This window comes from Chionomys nivalis, chromosome 24 (genome assembly GCF_950005125.1).
Source record: "Chionomys nivalis chromosome 24, mChiNiv1.1, whole genome shotgun sequence".
Taxonomy (NCBI): domain Eukaryota; kingdom Metazoa; phylum Chordata; class Mammalia; order Rodentia; family Cricetidae; genus Chionomys; species Chionomys nivalis.
The window spans coordinates 15,388,029-15,408,811 of record NC_080109.1 but is presented as its reverse complement, the minus strand read 5'-3'; the positions used below and the strand labels follow the sequence as shown (position 1 = coordinate 15,408,811).

The window sequence follows — 20,783 nt, the reverse complement described above, 5'->3', positions numbered from 1 at the left end:
TATTCGGTGATGGATAGATGAACAGATGTCTGTCTAGAACACAGCACTGGCCCTCCAACAAGTGTGATCACTTTTCAGTTTTGCCAAGGCTTGATATAAACTTCCCATTTAAATTATGGGAAGCTCATTCCCTTTCTCTGGCCTAGAATGATTTCATTTCTTAATCAGTAAATGAGTTCCTGACTTTCCTTGCTCATCCAGTAATCATGGCTTCGCTTTCGGCTCTGACGCACTTGCAGAAGAAATCTCGGCTGAGTTTGAGGAATTGGAATTCACAAATAATAAGCTCACTTGGAAACAGAGCATGCTCTGGTACTCTGGTTCTGTTGTACTTCTCCAGTCAAATGTACACATGCAGGTTTAGGCTATCAACATTTCTATAAGTTCTCTTTCCAACACATTTGACTCACATGCATAGAAATACATGAAAGTCATTAAGCTGCATGTCAAGGAGACTGAAAAGATGTTTATAACATTTACATATGAGAAGCAAATTCCACTAATTGTATATCCGGAGGGTAGATTATCCATCATTGTATAGCACTTTTAAAATCTCTTTAAGAGGTCTTGCATTCTGCTCCCTGGTCTAGGTGCACATCTGCTTCTTTGCCATCCATCTTTTCCGTGTAATCTACTGACAGCTGGGCTGGCGTCTCAGCTCCCTTTGTATTCATTTCTCAAGCAGAGGAATGTTTGGATACTCAGACATTTTACCACTTATTCTTTTCCAGGAGGCCTGGAGAAGGATCCCACGTTGCCTCAGAGAAGTTAATGGGATCTTGTTAATAGCTTAAGAAGAAAATGAATTTTATTAATATAATTTTAATTTTATCAATTTCAATCCCCTCAATCTGACTTATCCTCAGAGTCCTTCAAAGAACAGATTTTCTTCCAGGAATTCCTAAAGCTTCTGCCCCAGGGAAGATTTCAGAGCTGCAGTTTTTTTCATGTCTTTTTTAAAAAATATTTATTTATTTACTTATTATGTATACAATATTCTGTTTGTGTGTATGCCTGCAGGCCAGAAGAGGGCACCAGACCTCATTACAGATGGTTATGAGCCACCATGTGGTTGCTGGGATTTGAACTCAGGACCTTTGGAAGAGCAGGCAATGCTCTTAACCACTGAGCCATCTCTCCAGCCCCTTTTTCATGTCTTTTATGTTATGTATATTAGTGTTCAGCCTGCATGTAGGTTTGCGTGCCACGTGCATACCTGGTACCCAGAGATGCGAGAAGAGGGCATTGGCTCCTGGAATAAGAGTTGTAAACAGTTGGGAGCCACCACGTAGGTGCTAGGAACATAACCTAGTTTTTTTTGGAAGAGCTACCAGTGTTCTTAACAACCAAGTTATCTCCCCAGACATCAGAGCTGTACTTTTAGCAACTAGAACAGTCTATTTCAGAGAGGCATCAAAAGGATGAGAAAAGGTCTTTCTCTGTCCTTCCTATGTGTTGTTATTTACTGTAAATATCTAGAACAGATACTCATAATTTAATAAAAAAAATCCATGAGCTATTTTACTACCATATGAGATGAATTCCAATTTCAATCACGAATGCCATTCTAATCTGTGCTAAATGTATGTGACTGAATGAGACTTTATTGACCATTTTAACTTTGAACTAACACAGCCACAAAATACCATGACCCCAGAGCAACAAGCAGCTGCGTCTGAAGCAACCAGACAGAGAAGGTCGAGCCAGGTCATCACCCAGCTCTGCATGTCCCCTGGGACTCAGGGCTCTACTCATCCAGAACAGTCGACACTGTGGTGCTGTTAAGCTCACTGCTCACAGAAGCTGAGGTCAGCTGGATGCTCCTGTCTACAGTGGGGACTCTCCCACCAACAGTTTCATCAGTGTTCCTCTTTGGCCTCAGCAAAATAATGAAGCACTTAGGAAGAAATATACAGCCTAACAAGCCATAGCTGGATGCCAAAATAGCAAATAATTCCACGGCCACTTTGAATTTGCCTTTTGTGCTCAGGTACGCAGGGACAAAAGAGATCCAGACAATGAAAAAGACCAGCATTGCAAACGTGATACATTTCCCTTCATAGTAGTTATCTGGCAGCTGACGAGCCACAAACGTTGTCAGGAAACACAGTAAGGCCAGAAGGACATCAAACCCAAATATGGAGCACAGGAACGCTATAGAACCTTCATTGCATTCAAAGATGATCTTTACATTTTGAGGTTCAATGTTCTTGAACACTCTTGGAGGCTCCAGTACCAAGTAAGCTGAGCATACACCAATCTCCCCTAAAACACAGACCAGCACAGTGAGCTTTCGAATAACGGGGTGCATGGATATAAGCCGAGTTTTGGATATGGAAATCCTGTAGGCAAAAAAGAGTGAAATAGTCTTTCCGAGGATGGAAGACAGACAGAGGCAAAAGCCTAGCGCCAGAGTGACCTGGCGGGCCATGCAGGACCAGGTCAATGGCTTGCCTATGAAGAGCAGGGATGAGAGCACCGTGATGAGCAGAGACATCTGAATGAGGAAGCTCAGCTCCCGGTCATTGGCCTTCACCAATGGAGTGTGCCTGTGGATCACATACACCACGATGACTGCCAAGACCACGAGTGCCCCCAGGATAGACAGGATGACAAGGGTGAACCCCAGGGCCTCCTCATAAGCGAGGAATTCCACCTCCTTTGGCACACACTTGTTCCTCTGTGCATTGGACCAGTCGTCTTCCCCACATGGGTCACATTCCCTTTGGCCTATTGAGAAAGAGCAGAGAATCGATTGTAAGGAACCCAGTTGTCACCTTTAACTGTGAATAGCGCAGATCAGTCAAAGGCATGAGCAAGGTGTGTGTGTGTGTGTACATACATGTACGTGTGTGTGTGAGATCTTAAAATTAGTGTGGAAAAATGACCTTGTTGACTATACATTCTGTGACAGGTTGAGAGCTGTGTTTGATTTTAGGAACTGCACATTTCTCCCCAACCCCAGGCTTTCTTGAATTGGTCTTTTCCAGTGATGTGCTCCTCTCTTTCTCTTCGATCTGTCTATAAGGAAAGAGGAATGTGTCCTTATCAAACTCAGAACTGTCCAGCAATGATAAAATCACAGCTACTGAGGTGAGACAGTCAAAAGGACTCAGACAATGTTTGTTAAACCCCCATGTCCTCCATCAAATGTCCCCAACTCCAGATGCTCAGTTGAATGAGTGGTGAGGTTGAGGGTTAGGAACAAAAATAAAGCCATCACCTCTGGTCCCTGAGGTTAAGAAGGTCAAGTCTGTCTAAATGAAGGCTCTAAGAGGAAGCATTGGTGAACCAGAAAGAGCTACTTGAGATGAGTTTATAGCAGATGAGGGGATGGGTCAACCCAATGTTAATTTAAAGATCCAGGGAAAGACTGGTGTTTCCTTTCAGTCACTCTGACTTCCGGTCTGGACATCTCTGATGGAAATCTGGGTGGACACTGGGGACCTGTATCTAGGGAGCTCTGTAGGATACAGGGTGCTTGTTTTCCAACACTGACCATTTTCTCCGTTTTACATGGTTACTCTTAAGGGACATGTGACAAAAGACAAGTGCACTTTTGTTTCTTCAACAGCAACAAAAAGTAGAAATGTAAATAGTCCTGTTCGAACACACTTCACAAAACCAAGCTGCCTAAGTTCCCTCCAGAGAGCAGCAACTGAGTGAGCTGTTGCAGGAGCTCCTGCATTAGAGCTGTGCACTGCATGTACTCTCAGTGCACAGCACCTTAAGACAAGCGGGTGACTCATATCCAGTTGTAGTGAGTGCTGAGTCTATTTTAAGAATACATAGTTTGAAGATTTTGAATTTATCCATATTTCACATTTTACATATTTTGGTTGGTGTTTTCTTATGAGCTTCATAGCTTTAGGCCTTTTTTTGACTTCATAAGTTTGAAAACTAATATTCTCCTTTGTTAATAATGCATATTAGAGAATTTTAGGTGTTTCTTGTGGATCTCTCTGACAACACTTTGTTATTCTAAGTACATGACTACCAATGAAAAACTACCCGTCTCTACCTTCTTTCTTTGACACATATCCATCAGCACATGGGATGCAATCAAAGCAGCAATGTGGTTTCCCGTGGAGAATCCCTTTCCTGGTCCCTGGAGGACACAGTGTTGTACATACTGAATCTGGAAGCTAGCAAAGACAAAGACAGTAGGTATGTAACAAAGCCTTATATGTGAAACCAAAAAAGTTCTCAATTGTATTTTCAGGGAGATGTTTGTTGTATTTAGGAAGGAGATGAACCCAGGATAGTGAGCTAAGATACCAGACAAAAGCATGGCAATATGGAGAACCTAGAAAATTCTTGGCTGGGCGGTGGTGGCGCACGCCTTTAATCCCAGCACTCGGGAGTCAGAGGCAGGCGGATTTCTGTGAGTTCGAGACCAGCCTGGTCTACAAGAGCTAGTTCCAGGACAGGCTCCAAAACCACAGAGAAACCCTGTCTCAAAAAAAAAAAAAAAAAAAACCAAAAAACAAAAAACAAACAAACAAAAACAAAACAAAAAAAAAAGAAAATTCTACTGAAGAACAGTTTTGTGGTTGACTCTGGAAATGTCAAGCCAACTCTAGTGAGAATTATTTGTAATCTTGGTGTTCAACCAAATTAATATCACATGAGATGCTGTAAATCAGACAGTTTGCACAGTCTGTTCCTGTTTTGAGGAGACCTGTGACCCCAATAACATTGTCAGATCCTGAAAGATTTTTATTGTCAGTAGAGCATCTCAAAATATCATTTATTATTTAAACATTGATTATAAGGGACTGGTAGAAAGGAAGAAAATAGGTCTGTTCCATGAGAAAAATCATGAAGATCAAAAGATAATCGAGAGGGCATAGCTTGGAATGTTTTCTTGCTATCTATATTTAGACATTTCAGTAGTAATTGCGACAAACCACAGATTCATTCAATAATTAATCAGACTCATTTCACAAGCTCAGTCATTCAGAGCCAAGGGCTTTGTTGGAAGATTAGACCAAGATGCAAGGCAAGTTGGAATTAATGCCTTATGAATAAAGTGACTGTTTCTTGCTATAGATTTTCTTTTTGTAGCTTAGCCCTTTCTGTTACAGTAACTATTTGTTACTCATAGTTCAGCACTATTTGATCATTTTCTGAGCACAATCTCTGTGCTTTTAGTGTCTACTCATTGAATCCCCTAGTTATGTGCAAATGCAATTTCCCACTGGCAGGCCTCTGTTACTCTCTCCTATGTAAATGCAGGGATCTGCCTTTCTGAAATCATCTTTATTGAGAGGCATTTGATCAGTGTTCAGGGTCCAGGCAAAAGCATTCCATTTAAAGCATTACCAAATATCCAAGGGCAAAGAATTATCTGCTGGCACAGGCTGTTGATTCCAAGCTGTTCAGATAGATAGAAAAAATTACCATGCCCTGGTTTTACCTCACTTATAGATAAAGAAAGCAATGACCCAAAGCTAACCTTGCATTAAAAGATTCCTAACTCCTCACGCTCACCTTCATCCAGTTTATTGCTGATTTTAGTTCAGGAAATTTACTACTTGTGTTCTACTCTCAGAGACATCGGGAGAAATAATTAATCATTTGTCCACAGCCCAGAGAAAGATGTCCTTCCCACTGGTGCTGCAGACCCACACCACCAACGATCAGAGAGGCTGATAGGCATCAAACCCCAGATTTGATAATTTAGAGGTTTGCGTCTCATCTTTGTTTCAATCACGTAGAGCAAGAGGTGTAAATGTCATATCTTAAAGTCCTTTAGAGCTTGCGACAATTGGTGAATATGCTAATGGATCAAGGACCATAGCTTGCTCTGTTTATTTACACAGGTTGCCTGGTTAATTGATCCTCTCTATGCATGCTGGGAAAAATGTGATGTGCTGGGTAAAAACACAATCATTGCCTCACTTGTGGTTTTACTGAATATAAAATTTTAAGCTCTTTATCTAACCACTTAAAAATGTAACGTAGCATACTACTTTCCCCTTCTAGAATTCTTTGATGATTTAATCTCTTTATTAATTAGCTTCCTTAAGCAGTTCATGAGATGGTCACTAAAGCACTCCTATCTTTGAGCTGACAGTCTTGGATTTGTGTAAATCCTTATCTGTCTTTTATGGTGCTAACAAATCCCAGGTCTGGACCCTGCTGGGGAATTACTGGCTACAAAGGTATATAAACTAGAAACATTTGTAACAAAGTAGAACAATAAAAAGATGTGCTGAAGAAGAATCACATGGGAGTTACTTTGTTTTCCCCCTCAGATCAGTTTAGCAATTTTTCTTTTGGTGAGTGTATTGCCCTAGCTGGACCTTGAAGGGACTAAGGTACTAGTACCCCAAAGGACCCTGTTTAGTAACCAGAGGTTTCTTTATATTTTTATATTCTACATGAATGTATATCTTGAAATTCAGCATAAATGTGACATATGTTAACCCATTATATATTAACCTGAGGAGATAATTATTTACTGGATGAATAAAATATGTTTCCTGTGCCAGGCATAGTAGCAGATTGAGATACACAGCAAGGCCCCAAGGTCAAAAACAAACAAACAAACAAACAAAACAAAACAAAATCCTAGAAAATTTAAGCTTACAAAATCATATACTATTCAAGACATAGAATGCATTTTTAGTGCTATGGAAAATTTTAAATTTGTTTGAATTCCTATAAAACAACATCATTATATAGATATAACTTCAATTTTAATAGAGAAGGTAAAAATAAAATTACTATGTTCTATTGAAACATGGTTAATATATCAGTACATATTAAATTTTGTTAAAATTCTCATGAATTTTAGTGTAACATGGATTCTTTAAATTCCAAACACACAAACAACAATATGGACAATCATCTGCTACACTAAGGAACTTGATTTGGAAGAAGGCAATAACTTTAGGTGCTTTACATATATTTAGTTCTAGATAAAATAAATTTCTCTCTATGTATGAATAAAATATATTGCCGATCAACTAACCCTTGAAGATTCAGTGTTCCAAAATAATGTTGAGTTCTTTGGAAGAACAAGTTCAAAACTTGATTCTTGGAATTTGTATTCTCCAACCTTGACAAAGGCGATTTCTCCAGCATTATCTATTTGCCAGTTGAGTATATCGTAATATCCAATTTCCAGATCCCCAACTCCATCAAACTGCATTTTTCTCCCATCATGGGTGGTAAATCCCAAATGCCTTAAGTAAACCGTTAGCTGAGAAGGACAAGAGAGAAACAAAAGCAATGTATAGATATTTTATTACTTAGAAAATAAATATTCATAAAGAAAGTAGATTTGAACATATATGTAATTATGGAATTCTATTGTATTTGTTTGCTTTCCCTGTTTTTGTTACCAATTCTAGCCAAGGGTTGCAATTCAAACACAAAAAGTGATTAGCTAAATTGAGATGTGCTGTGCATGTAATATGCATACTGGATCATAAACATATAAAAAGAATGGAAATTCCCCCATTAATAATTTCACATTATTGTTTGAATATTATGATATCACATTAAATAGTATTACAGGGTCAAATTATTTGTTTAATTTACTTTTACCTGTTTTTCTGTAACTTTGGTCACTGGAAATTTTAATTTACCTCTGCTGTATATTAAAATTGAGTTTTTTTCTTAGAATAATGTAAGGTTATACTAAGGCTTGGTAGTATTATATATCCGTATTAAGAAACAGGAGACAGGCGGATCTGTGAGTTCGAGACCAGCCTGGTCTACAAGAGCTAGTGCCAGGACAGGCTCCAAAACCACAGAGAAACCCTGTCTCGAAAAACCAAAAAAAAAAAAAAAAAAGAGAGAGAGAGATAAATCTTATAAGATTGTAAACATAAAAGCTTATGTTGTTCATCTAAGATGATGTTTTAAGGTCTAAAAGTATATTTTTAGGATGACAATAATGTTATGGTAGAAAATGGTTTAGGTATAAAATTTTGGACTCACTAAGAAAAGATTGATAATACAGTACTTCCTCTGAATTTGCCAAATACAAATGGACTAGATATTGTGAATGTAATTTTTACTCAATAATTTTTATATTGTATATAGTTTTACCATGTTAGAGTTTGAACCTTTATGTTCTATTTAGAGAAAAAGAGGAGAAGGCTATGGGATATTTATATACTGTGTGAATGCACATTGCTGTAACTGGTAAAAATAAAATGTCCACTTAAAGAACAGAATGTCAATGACTTTCACGCCATCTCTGTTGGTAGGATAAGCTTGAAATATAAGTGGACTGTGCATTTATTTTGTTTTGTTAAGCAAATATGTAATGCTGACACATTTACCAGGCTTTCATATTTGTATATAATTCTGTACTGTAAAGACCTAACTTTTTTACCAACCCTTGCTATAGACAACTGCTGACTTTCATCTTGACACTATGTGGGCTCTAGACCATCTTTAAAGTCTATTTCAATTGTAACAATTGCTTCTTTGAGCAAACTTAATTTAGCATTTCAGTGTTCAGATAAGCTATAGGATCATCATTCAGCAGGAAACAGTATTCTTTATCATGACAAATGTATCCCAAGGACTTGCCAAATGAGACCTTTGACATCTATAAGATAATTTGATTTATCCATGTATTCATCACAACTTCTTTTGTACCAGTGATCATATTGTTCCACTTTGTTCTATTGTGACAATATCATACCCAAAGCAATTTGGGGGGAGGAGTTATTTGGTTTACATTTCCAGATCCCAATTCACAGAAAGCAGGTTAAAAAGTGAAGGCAGGACCACAGAGGAGTGCTGCTTACTGGCTTGCTCTCTGGTGTAGGATGAGCTACCTTTCTTATAAAGTCCAGTCCCACCTGCCTAGAGATGGTGCCACGCAAAGTGGAGTGAGCCCTCCCACATCAATCATTAATCAAGACAAGTTCTTATAGACACAGGGCAATATGATCTGAGACATTCTTCAATGGAGTGTCCCTCTTCCCAGGTGATTCTAAGTTGTGCCAAGTTGATAATAAAACGCTTCTCGGCATCCCCAGTATTCAGATCCTTCTTTGTTTCTAAGTTCCAAGTTAATAAACGGAGATGGCACACTCTACAGAAATAGCTCACACTGAAGCAGGGGCAGAGAACACACAAATGAAGCTGTAATGTTTGGAAGTTTCAAAAATGGAAAATTCTTAGAGATAGTGGAGGGAATTTCAATAAAAGAACAAGAGTCGACACAAAGTGGCTTCCAGCAGTCAAATTTGTGAGCTCTTGGCAGCAAAATAATGCTCAGAATAGAAGTTTCCTTGAGTCTATCTTGATATCCAGAATCGGTACAGGAAAATAGAATCCAGATGATATGTGGATAGAATGAGGGAAATGGAAAAAAATAACTGTTTTTTAAGCAGCAAAGGAAGAGGCATTTAGGGCAAGAATGGTTTTAAATGGTTGGTTAAATTGGTGGGAGAAAATACGATGAAAAGCAAAAGAATTTTATAGCTGAAAAATATTCCCTAGCAAAATAATTACTGTGGTCATTGGGTCTGATTTTTGAGAGAGGGCCTTGCTCTATCTCTGGTGGATCTGCAACTCACAATGTAGCCACTGTTAGCATTGAACTCATGGCAATAATGTCTCAGATAGAATAGAAGGCATTAGTGGCCAACTTAACTCCCACAAGGTCACTATTTAAACGGAAGAGAAACATAGTATTTTCCCGGTGAGAAAGGTGGTGGCGTCATTTATGGATGCCCAGGAATCATCTTAAACTAGTGGGATGCATGACTTCACCGAACATGAGCAGTATAACCTGAGACGGATTACAAATTCCATATCGTATACAAGACACAGAATAAACAAAGAAACCAGAGGCATGGAGTCATGTTTACTCCTAGGTACCTATAAATTCAGCTTCTGTAAAGAACAAGAGACAATTTCTTTATTAAAGGCATTATTACTATAATTTGTTTTGTGGGACAGGGCTTATAATCATTAGCGAAAAACCCAATAATTTGCTAATAAATGAGAATGTTAAATGAACAATCAAGTTATTCAGGCAAGTCATTATAGTAAGTTTGATGCATTTTAATGGTGTCAATTTGGCAGAAAAACCTTGATTTTTCTTATTATATATGATATAAAATAACTTACATCTGAGGGGTCATAGTCAGGTATTTGTGAACATTTTATATATGCTTTTTCTTCTTCTGTTATGTCACATCTGCTGAGACGATCCAGGGCATAAGCCATAGCATACACAGCTTGTCTGACGTTGTTCGTGATTCTGAGCTGAGACACATCCAGATAGGTGTTTTTCAGGTCTTCTAGCTTCTCCTCTCCAGTGCAGAGCTGATCAGACATGTCATATAACCTGTCTTCTTTGCCAGTCATATTCACTCTGTGGTCCACGTTGTAAGGCACACTGCTATTGGGCCAGGTACAGTTAAAAGCGGTTTGCCAGAATTCAATGGTCAGGACGTCATTCGGATCCTTGCTAGGGTGCACATCATAAAGAAACTCTTTCAGTCCTGGTATAACGGTTCTTGGTATTGCAAATCCAATAGTTCCGCCAAAATAGGGGAAGTACTCGGGCTTTGCAATGAGGGCGGAGGTAATCCAGGCTTCGCTGGCTATCCATGTCCTGCCAGTTATGTTATGATGAGCCATCTCCAGCACAAAGGGGCTGAGGTCAATGTCAGAGGTAAAAAGCACAACGACTCTGGCCGTGGAACTCTTCACTGCCTTGACGGCATTTTGCATTTTCTCATTGGAGTAGACTTTGGGAATGGTTTCGGAGAAAGCAACACAGAGGTGGGCACTTCTCATTTTTTCCTTAAAAGTTTTTACGCCATATTTTCCATACTCGTCATCAGCTGCAATAGCGCCTACCCAGACCCAACCAAAGTGTTGGATAAGATTCACCATGGCCTCAGACTGGATCTTATCACTGGGTATTGTGCGATAATAAGATGGAAACTGGTGTTTGTCACTAAGAATTGGGCAGGAAGAAGTATAGCCAATCTGCAATTGAAAATATTTATAGCTATTAGGAAGCCCCTGAATTTTGCAGGCAAATGGATGGAAATAGAAAACACTATCCTGAGTGAGGTGAGCCAGACCCAAAAAGAGGAACATGGGATGTACTCACTCTTTGGTTTCTAGCCATGAATAGGGGACGTTGAGCCTATTATGCGTGATCCTAGAGAAGCTAAATAAGAAGGTAAACCCAAAGAAAAACATATAGGCATCCTCCTGAATATTAACCTTCATCAGGCGATGAAAGGAGACAGAGACAGAGACCCACATTGGAGGAAGCCATATCACATTCTTAAATGACAGCTTCAGAATATTCTGAGCAGGATATACTGAATAGTTCTCTTTTGTCCCTGACACTCTTCCATAGATAATGACTTACTATGGGTACTTCTACCTGGCATGTGGGGACTATTCTGGGTAACACTTTGGTTGCCCTATTAATGCAAACGTATCAGGGCTGCCATTTGTTAAGATGAAGACAGTTAATGCACTAGTTTTTATGGGTCAGAGCACAGCATTGCCAGCGAGGCCACTTCTCTTTCCTTTATCCTCCTGGACTTTGGTGACTCTTCTGAGTCAGGATATCTGGACTCTTTATCAGCTTTAGCATCTCAGGTGCAGAGAGGATGGACTGCATGCAAGTCTTTGTCTCCGTGCTCTCTCCTGCGCTCACCTCTGCTCCCTTACTTCCCTTCTGTTCTTCTCTCTTTCAGTTTCCTCCTGGAGCTCTCCTGAGTATGTAGATCCTAAAATTTGCTCTGATGCCTGGGAGATGAGAGAACATGCTCACCAACCGGATATCTAAACACTGTTCTTTAACAAAGTTACCTGAAACTCTCTTTTTAATGTACATAACTCGAAAAATGAAAAAGTATGCATTCATTCCTCACTTGGTCAGTAGTTCTTGCTTGTGTTTAGCACTTAGGGGGAACCTAGGCATGGACATCTGGGAGCCCATATTCCTGGCAACCTTTCATGTATCTTTGCTGTCGCTTACCCTTCTGTTGCTGTCTTACACCGCAAATCACATGTCCTTCTCCCTATCCAGTCTCATGTCACCAATGAGTCACCCCCAGTCTGATCTTCTATATCACACACTATAGCCCCAGACAGATGATTCCTTCATGAATGCCGCATTATTCCTGTGTTCTCTTTCCCTTTGTCTTTTTTTTTACTATTCATATTCCACTGGCTAATGTTTGTGTCTTCCTTTCTAGCCACACATGCAGCAGATTCATGGGAGGTATTATGTAGGAACAAATCTCTCTGAGAGGCAATGACATCATATTTCTATGGTTTGCTAAATTAGTTATCATATAACATCTTGGTACTGAACCTTCTCTGTCTATATTTCCCCACAAGAAAATTAACCTAATGATAATGTAGATTTTGATGTTTCTTAATATCAAAGTATTAAACAGAAGACTCGGTTTATCTTTTCCTCTCCAGATTTTTAAAAGACTTCATTCTGAGATATATGTAGGGTTTTCTAGGCAGCCTGAGTTTTATTAGCGTTTAGTGAAAGATAAACTAGCAGCTGCGGTTTGAATGAGCTACTTAAGTCCACCCCTAAGACACATGCTGCCTTATTCACCTTTCCTTATATTCTGTTTCATGGTCCTTTCCTGTTCTGCCCACACTCATATTTAAAACTCTCTTAGTTAAATACTGTGTTGGAGCTGGGCGGTGGTGGCGCACGCCTTTAATCCCAGCACTCGGGAGGCAGAGGCAGGCGGATCTCTGTGAGTTCGAGACCAGCCTGGTCTACAAGAGCTAGTTCCAGGACAGGCTCCAAAACCACAGAGAAATCCTGTCTCGAAAAACAAAACAAACGACAGAAAACAACATAATACCCAAGCAAAAACGAAAAGTATGTTGGGCTGAGTTTGTGGGTCACTAGTGTAACTTTGTCTACCATGAGCCAGTCCCTGGATATTACCCCAGCAACAGAAGAGAACTGGGGGGGGGGGGGGGCGCTGAGGGAGGAAGAGTGGAAAGATGAAATTCTATGTGAGGGATATTCCCATTACTTCAGTAGCTCCAATAAGTTTGTTCATCATTCATATTAATACATCCTGATACTTTAATGAAACAGCCATTGAAATAATGCTAGATCTTTTTAGTTTTCCTTGCAATTTATGTTTCATAATTTCTTATTCTTGTGTTGACATATGCTGGGTTTAAAATAACTTATTAAGTTAGCTGATGTGAAATTCCCAGGCCCATTTAGCATGTCTGTGCGATGGTTCTGCTCATGACTAACAAGCATCAACCGAGACCCAAAGAAAAACCAGTTCCTATTCCAGCCCTCAGTCTACCACCAAGTATTTATGGATGAGCTCTGCTGTGCTCCCCACAGTGCACAGAACATGGTGACTAGTGAAATGTAATATCTGCATCACCACATCACATCTCAGTCAGTGCAAGCAAGATGCTCCTCCCGGAGACTGAGCAATCTCCGGTCACCTCTAAATAGGCCATAGTATGCACTGCTGGGGCTTGACTGAACAGAGTAACTAAGAGCCCCATCCATTCTATGTTGTCTCTGCAGCTTAGCCTCTTTGGACCTCATTGCCTTTGCAATAATTTCTATACATTATTTGCATTTTTCTTCCTGTTTCCTTTTTTCTTTTTTCCTTCCTCCCTCCCTCCCTCCTTCCCTCCCTCCCTCCTTCCCTCCTTTCCTTCCTTCCTTTCTTCCTTCCTTCCTTCCTTCCTTATTTATTTATTTATTTTGAGATAGGGTCTCTTTGTTTAGCCATGGCTGTCCTGGAACTTAATCTGTAGACCAGATTGACCTTGATCTCACAGATATACTCCTGCCTCTGTGTCTTGAATGACAGGGATTAAAGGCATGGGCCACCCCACCTGGGCACAGCATTTGTATTTTTTTTTTAAGCACATAGCACAGTATTTCAAGATACCTGAGGCATACGGGACAAGCTCAGAATTCTTAAAGCAGCAACTGACAAGGATGATCCCCCTGCTCCAATAATGCCTACTAGATATTTTCCGGTGCTGTTTCTAATGTTGGGCTGGTATTCCTCCTGCCCCGTAAGAAACGTGAAAGTACTCTCTATTGTTTTGGAGACGGTATAGCAGGTGTCAAAGATCTGATAGCCCAGAGTGTGGTTGGGCAAAATGTCCTTCCTCTCGTTAATCTCCTTGATGGTGTGGATCATGGTTTTCATCCAGCGGAAACCCCGGAAATTAAACCTGGAAAGGAAAAGCTTTTGTGAGGCACTGGCCACTGGGGGAAGGGAATGGGTGGGGGTGAGGGTAGGGGTGTGGGTGTGGGTGAGGGTGGGGGTAAGGGTGGGGGTGAGGGTGAGGGTGGTGTACTTTTCTGGAAAGGAGCCTCAGTTACATGCGTGATGACAGCTTTTGCTGAAGCAGCAGGTACTCAGATGTCTGAACATGTCAATTTTTCATAAATGACATTACAGTCTTAAAAATCCAAGTATTAGCCAAATCCAGCCTTTTTATAAATGACTGTTTTATGTTTTCTTGCCATTTGTATCTCTTATATTCTACAATATTTTCAAATTTCTGGTTCTTTTCAAAAATTGTTCTAGTTAGAATTGTCTTTACCAAATGATACCTTAGAATATGCCTTCTTATGGGGTAGGGCACAATAACATGATTTTTCTCTCCTTCTTGACTTATTTTCTTCTGACCATAGTTATAATGAAAAAATATTTTTACAACATTAATACTTACGGCAGAAGTTACTGAAGCAGTATGTAAATTTTGTATACTATCACTCCAATTCCGTAACGCAGGCTGCTGCTGAGAGGGTTTAGCTGAGGCTGTCTTCTTACTGTTCTCACATACAATCATAAATGTCAGCCTTCTAATTTTTATTCTGCAGCCACTAACAAGGGAAATATTCTCCTGAGGTCTATCGCCATATTGCTTTTAAGGCCTTCTGAATGAAATATCACCAAACTCCTGTCTTCTAGCCCCTCCTTTCCCCTGAATTCTAGACATATTTTAACAAGATTGTGGGAAATGATTATTTGAGTCACTGTTATTTTACTGCCCTCAGTAGCTAGCTGTAGTAACTAACTTTTTATCTCCGGCTTACGAAGTATTTTAAATTCAACACCTAAAAGTAAATATCTGCATTCGCAATTTGAGATCTTCCTTCTAGCCTGTGTGTATGCACATTCTGAAGTGTGTGTAGCACAGATGTCAAGGTCACCTTTCCTCCTCTGTCATTCTCTGCCTTGTATTCTGAGAGAGGGTCTCTCACTGAATCTGGATCGTGACTTGGCTAATCCAGCTGGCCAGCAAACCCTAATGATCTTCCCGTCTCCCTGCCACCTATCATTGGGATTAAGGATGGCCTCACAACCAAAGTTTTTGTGTGCTTTTTGGGGTTTCTGACTCAGTCCTCATTCTTGCAAGGCCAGGATTTTATCAAATGAGCCATCTCCCCTAGTTGGTCTATTTAATTCTTGTTTTGGCTTAGTTTTACATTTTATTTAGTACAGAGCTGTTGAATTCCTCTGGTGTTATATACTATAAAGGTAGTAACGAAGAGCCTGTTTTCAATTTCTTTACCCTAAAAATATTAATTTATGTAAGGAAAGAGAAATGTATTTGTTCAAAGTGATGGAAAACAGTGATGGGAATAGAGGTCTGAGCAATGAAATACAAAGAGCAAGCAGCCCGAGCCAGCTGAGAGCAATGCCAAGGCTGGAAGGATAGGAAAGAGGTGGGACAGGGCTGCAGACAGACAGACAGGCAGCATGAGGAGAGGGCTGCAGACAGACGGACAGACATCATGGGAGAGGACTGCAGACAGACAGACAGACAGCATGGGGAGAGAGCTGCAGACAGACAGACAGCATGAGGAGAGGGCTGCAGACAGACAGACAGTATGGAGAGTGGGCTGCAGACAGACAGACAGACAGACAGACATCATGGGAGAGAACTGCAGACAGACAGACAGCATGGGGAGAGGACTGCAGACAGACAGACAGCATGAGGAGAGGGCTGCAGACAGACAGACAGCATGAGGAGAGGACTGCAGACAGACAGCATGAAAAGAGAGGACTGCAGACAGATAGCAGACAGCTGGTGAAAAGTTAGCACAACCAGAGAAGGTGTAACATTCAAGGATTGAAAGATCAGCATTTTTTGAAGGCAGAGTGAGGGAGCTAACACAGTTAAAGTAGCCAACAGAAGGGACCAGACACAAATGGCTTTAGCATCCTGTGCCTTCCTTTAGAAGTTCACACTGATGGTGTAATATAGCTCCAAACTCAGAACAGCAGTGCCTTCCACAGTAGGACAGCCTTTCATCTCAAGCTAAAAAATTCCCCACCTGCTTTGTGTCTGTAACTCCACCTTTAACCTAGCCAAAGAAATAGTTATCTTTGGATAAAAGCATAAAAGCTTTCTGGCCCAAACTGAATTATTTACAATACCGAAAATCTAGAATAATCTTCCACGTCTAGTTGTGGTTCATCAGCTGTTTGGAAATATGGTCCACTATTCAAAAGAAACCTCAACTTTTGTAGAAAATAAACTTTCAGAAGTTCATGAAAGTCTAGTGTGGTCCACGATGATAGACTCTAAGACGGGAAAGCCGTGATGCAGTGATGGGCTGCTGCTATGACAACCGAGCAGCCCCTCAGTTCTTCTGGAGTCTTTGCCTCCCTATGCGGATGGAAACAATCAGAGGGAGGAAGAAAGTGATGACTGCGGACTCATCACAAACTTTTCACTTTGTCACCACACTGGACACTTGATCTTGAGTTTGGAACAATTAACAGTGATTGTTACTGTTACTGTGCAGCTGCAGTCACAGTCTGCAATATCTGTGCTTCTCAAACCTCAGGGTCTTCTGAAAGTGTGGACTCTGTTCTGCAGATGAGGGATGCTATCCCTGAGCCTATGTGTCTAACAAGCTTTTAGATGCTGCTGCTACTGGCCCACAGAGAACCCTCTGAGGAGCAACTTTCGGAGGCAAACACACAACCTCTCCCCCTCTGTAATCTGAGATAAAGGTAGAATCAGAGAACTTCACCTGGAATCCAGGCTCCATGCTAAACACGCTTCTCCAGCCACCCAAATTAATGTGAAGAAAAGATTAAACAATGGCTTACCCTTCACACAAGGCTGATATGGGTTCCCCGTCAGGATCATCTACTGGGATGGTCCTGGAGTGAATAGGAAATAGTCCTCCAATAACAACTGAGTGGTTTTTGGCTTCTACATAGCCAGTCAAATTAAACTTGCCCAGCAACCTGCATTTCCCACTCTGGTCTTCATCTTGAGCATTTAATTCAACCCACAAAAATGCAGTTAATCCCAGAATCAAGCACCTCTTTCTGCTAACCATTTTAGTTTGGCAAGTTTGAGGATAACGAGTGTTGAAATCACTCACGTTTGAAGGAAGCACCTTGATGGAGTGTGAGAGAGAGAGAGAGTGAGAGAGAGTGTGTGTGTGTGTGTGTCTCAACCCAGCGGCCCGCTTGCTGCTTCTTGCTGCGTAATTCCACGTTCTTGTCACAGATCTCTCAATCACTTGCAATTTATGGATCTGGACTAGGAGCTGAGCAATCCTGTGAGAAGAGACACCCGGGTATTCTGTGTGCTTTGCACTGGTAAACAATGACAGAATCATGGGGTTCAGTGGGAAAGTTACTGTAATTTGTAAAAACTGTATTTTCTAGCTTAGTATTGTTGTTCATCGAGTCTCCCTGCAACCAACTCTGTTGTCTTTTCTAGCCCGAAGATGTGAAAAAGTATCTTATTCATCATAAAGAACCAACATAGGGGACAGCAGGGCAAGCTTTCTCTTTCAGCTGCAGAAACAAATGAATAGAAAATTGGAATAGAAGACTTCAAGTCAAACCTGTGTTCTGTCATTTTCATTAGTTTCATGGTAAGAAAGTCACACGGTTTCTGTGCCACAGCAACCTCGTCGATGGCTAAGCTACCTTAGAACAATCCTGTTCAGCCCCAGGAAATGTGCATACAAGGTAGGCACTCTGCTACTGGCCCCACCTCCAGCTAGGCCCCCTTCTGCTACTCCCCACTCAAAGTCAATTCTCTTCTCTTTAGATCAATTCATCTCAATTCAGCAGTTCCCAGTCTCTCAGTCATTCCCTCTGCTCCTTTTAAACATTCCCAAACCTTTAGAATTCAGTTTATAGTGCCATAGTCAGAGTAAAATTCAGCACAAATTTCTGGATCATGGAAAATGTATAGAACATTTGATCATATAGTTTTAGTCCAAAGGATATTTCAAGTAACCAGCAGAGATCTAAATATAAAAGATAAACGAACAATAACAACAAAAAACCCTTGATGTATAAGTTTTACTTCTAACACTTAAATCTGTAATAAGCTAAAAGCACCGCATAGGGAACCTAGAATCAGGTCTATCTTAGTCACCTGATGGGGTACGGGGTCCAGGAGACCACGTTTCTGAAAGAATTCACTGGCCAAAGAAAATCCCCAACGCAATTGAAGTGATAATAACAGATATCAGCCAGAGGGGTCGGACCAGCAGGAGGACACGGCCCACAGAATCAGCTAAGCAGAGACCACAGAGCCTTACAGAGACCGAACCACGGAGACTGCAGGGTTCTGCGCTAGGGCCTCTGCATACAAGCTGAGACTGTTTAGCTTGGGGTTTTTCTAGGAGTCCTAATGGTGGCAGTGGGGTGTCTCTGACCCTTCTGCCTGCTCCTGGGACACTTCCTCCTACCAAGTTGCCCCATTCTGTCGTCTTACGGGGATTTGTACCTAGTTTTATTGTATTTTGCTGCGCCCTCTTATATCCCTGGGTGTCAAGCTTTGTTTTGAGAGGAAATGGAAGAACAGTAAATCTGGGGGAGAGGGGATGTGTGTAAGGGACCTGGGAGGAGTGGGGGGAGGGGAGGCCCTGGTCAGGATGTATTATATGAGAGAAGATTGAAAGAAAGAAAGAAAGAAAGAAAGAGAGAGAGAAAGGAAGAAAGGAAGAAAGAAAGAAAGAAAGAAAGAAAGAAAGAAAGAAAAGAAGGAAAAGAAGGAGGGAGGGAGGGAGGGGGAAGGAAGGAAAGAAGGAAGGAAGGAGGGAGGGAGGGAAAGAAGGAAGGAAGGAAAGAAGGAAGGAAGACGGGAGGGAGGGAGGGAGGGAGGGAGGGGGGAGGGAGGGAAGGAAGGAAGGAAGGAGGGAGGGAGGGAAGGAGGGAGGGAAGGAAAGAAGGAGGAGGGAGGGAGGGAAGGAGAAAATAACAGTTAACAAACAGCACTTAGAATTACATTCCAAATTTCTACAATTTACTAGTATTTTATATTTCTCCTCTACATAATGTCTTTAAAATGTTAAAAAGGAGCCACTGTGAAATAGAAATCAAAAAGGGAGTTTCATCTTTCCTATTGTTTTATAGTTAATTGTCTTTGTATTTCCATACTCATTCAATCAATGTTCACATATCACACAGGATGACTATTTTAACAGTGAAAATCTTAACTGTTTCATATTTCTCTGTATTATCTCATAGAATATGAGAAAATTGTTTCTATTTCTCTAACAGAAGGAAATATATTACTGAAAGATATCCCTTCTCATTTTTTTCAACTGTGACCATTCCATAGTGTTTTTTCTTTTTCTTTATTATGTTTTACATACTAACCACAGTTTCCCCTCCCTCCTCACCTCAGACCCTTTCCCCACCTCCTTCTAGCTGCCCATCCTATCCACTCCTCCTCTGTCTCCATTCAGATGGGATAAACTCTCCCTTGAATATCAACAAAGCATGGCATATCAAGTTGAGGTACAACCAAGCTTTCCTCCCCTCTGCATCAAGGCCTAAGAAAGCATCCCACCATAGGGAATAGGTTCAAAAAACCAGCTCCTGCATCAGGGACAGGTTCTGGTCCCATTTCTAGGGGCCTCACAGAAGGCCAAGCTGCACAACTGTCATCCAGATGCTTAAGGCTTAGCTGGGTTCCATCAGGCTCCCTAGCTGTCCTTCCAGAGTGTCTGTGCTACTACAAGTTCAGGTCAGCTGTGTTTGTGGGATTTCCTTTTATGATCTTGACCACCACCATGCTTCCCCACCCCTGCCCTGCTCATATAATCCTTTCCTCCTCTCTTCAGCTGGACACTGGGAGCTCTGCCCAGTGCTTGGCTCTGGATCTCTGCATCTGCTTCCATCAGTTCCTGGATGAAGGCTCCATGATGTCAATTAGGGTAGTTACCAATCTGATTACAGGAGAAGGTCAGTCCAGGCACTCTCTCTACTATTGCTAGGAGTCTTATCTGGGGTCATCCTTATGGGTTCCTGGGAGTTTCCCTGGTATCAGGATTTGCCCTCATCCTATAATTTTCCCCTGTATCAAGATATGTCTTTCATTACTCTCTCCTTCCATCCCATCTCCTCTCAAACATCTTGATCACTCATGTTTCCCCTCCTCCCCACTTAACCCCTCCCACCCCTCCACCCCCATGTACTCAGGACATCTCATCTAGTTCCTCTTCCCAGGGAGGTTGATGTGTACTCTTATTACCTAGGGAAACTCCTTGTTAACTAGCTTCTGAGGCTGAGGACTGTAGCCTTGTTATGCTTTGCTTTACATCTACTATCCACTTATAAGTGGGTACACACCGTGCCTGTCTTTCTGGGTCTGGGTACCTCACTCAGGATGATATTTTTTAGTTTCATCTATTTGCCTGCAAATTTCATTTTTCTTTTTTATGGTGAGTGATAGTCCATTGTGTGGATACACCATATTTTCTGTATCCATTCTTCAGCTGAAACGAATCTAGGTTGTTTCCAGTTCTT

The 20,783-nt window shown here is 41.0% G+C and overlaps 1 protein-coding gene across 2 annotated transcripts; it reads right to left on the bottom strand.

Annotated features, from left to right (window-relative positions):
- Window positions 1-1,747: 1,747 nt before the first annotated feature.
- LOC130865982 (vomeronasal type-2 receptor 1-like) lies at window positions 1,748-17,344 on the bottom strand. Of its 2 annotated transcripts, none has more exons than XM_057757184.1 (6): window positions 17,109-17,344; window positions 13,917-14,208; window positions 10,108-10,977; window positions 6,980-7,210; window positions 4,022-4,145; window positions 1,748-2,730 (listed from the first exon to the last, which is right to left on the bottom strand). In XM_057757184.1, exons 1-6 carry the CDS (start codon window positions 17,342-17,344, stop codon window positions 1,748-1,750), a joined length of 2,736 nt encoding a protein of 911 aa, XP_057613167.1. The 2 variants fall into 2 exon arrangements, with proteins under 2 accessions (XP_057613167.1, XP_057613168.1); XM_057757185.1 differs by having other exon boundaries at window positions 13,917-14,235; window positions 17,118-17,239.
- Window positions 17,345-20,783: the final 3,439 nt, after the last annotated feature.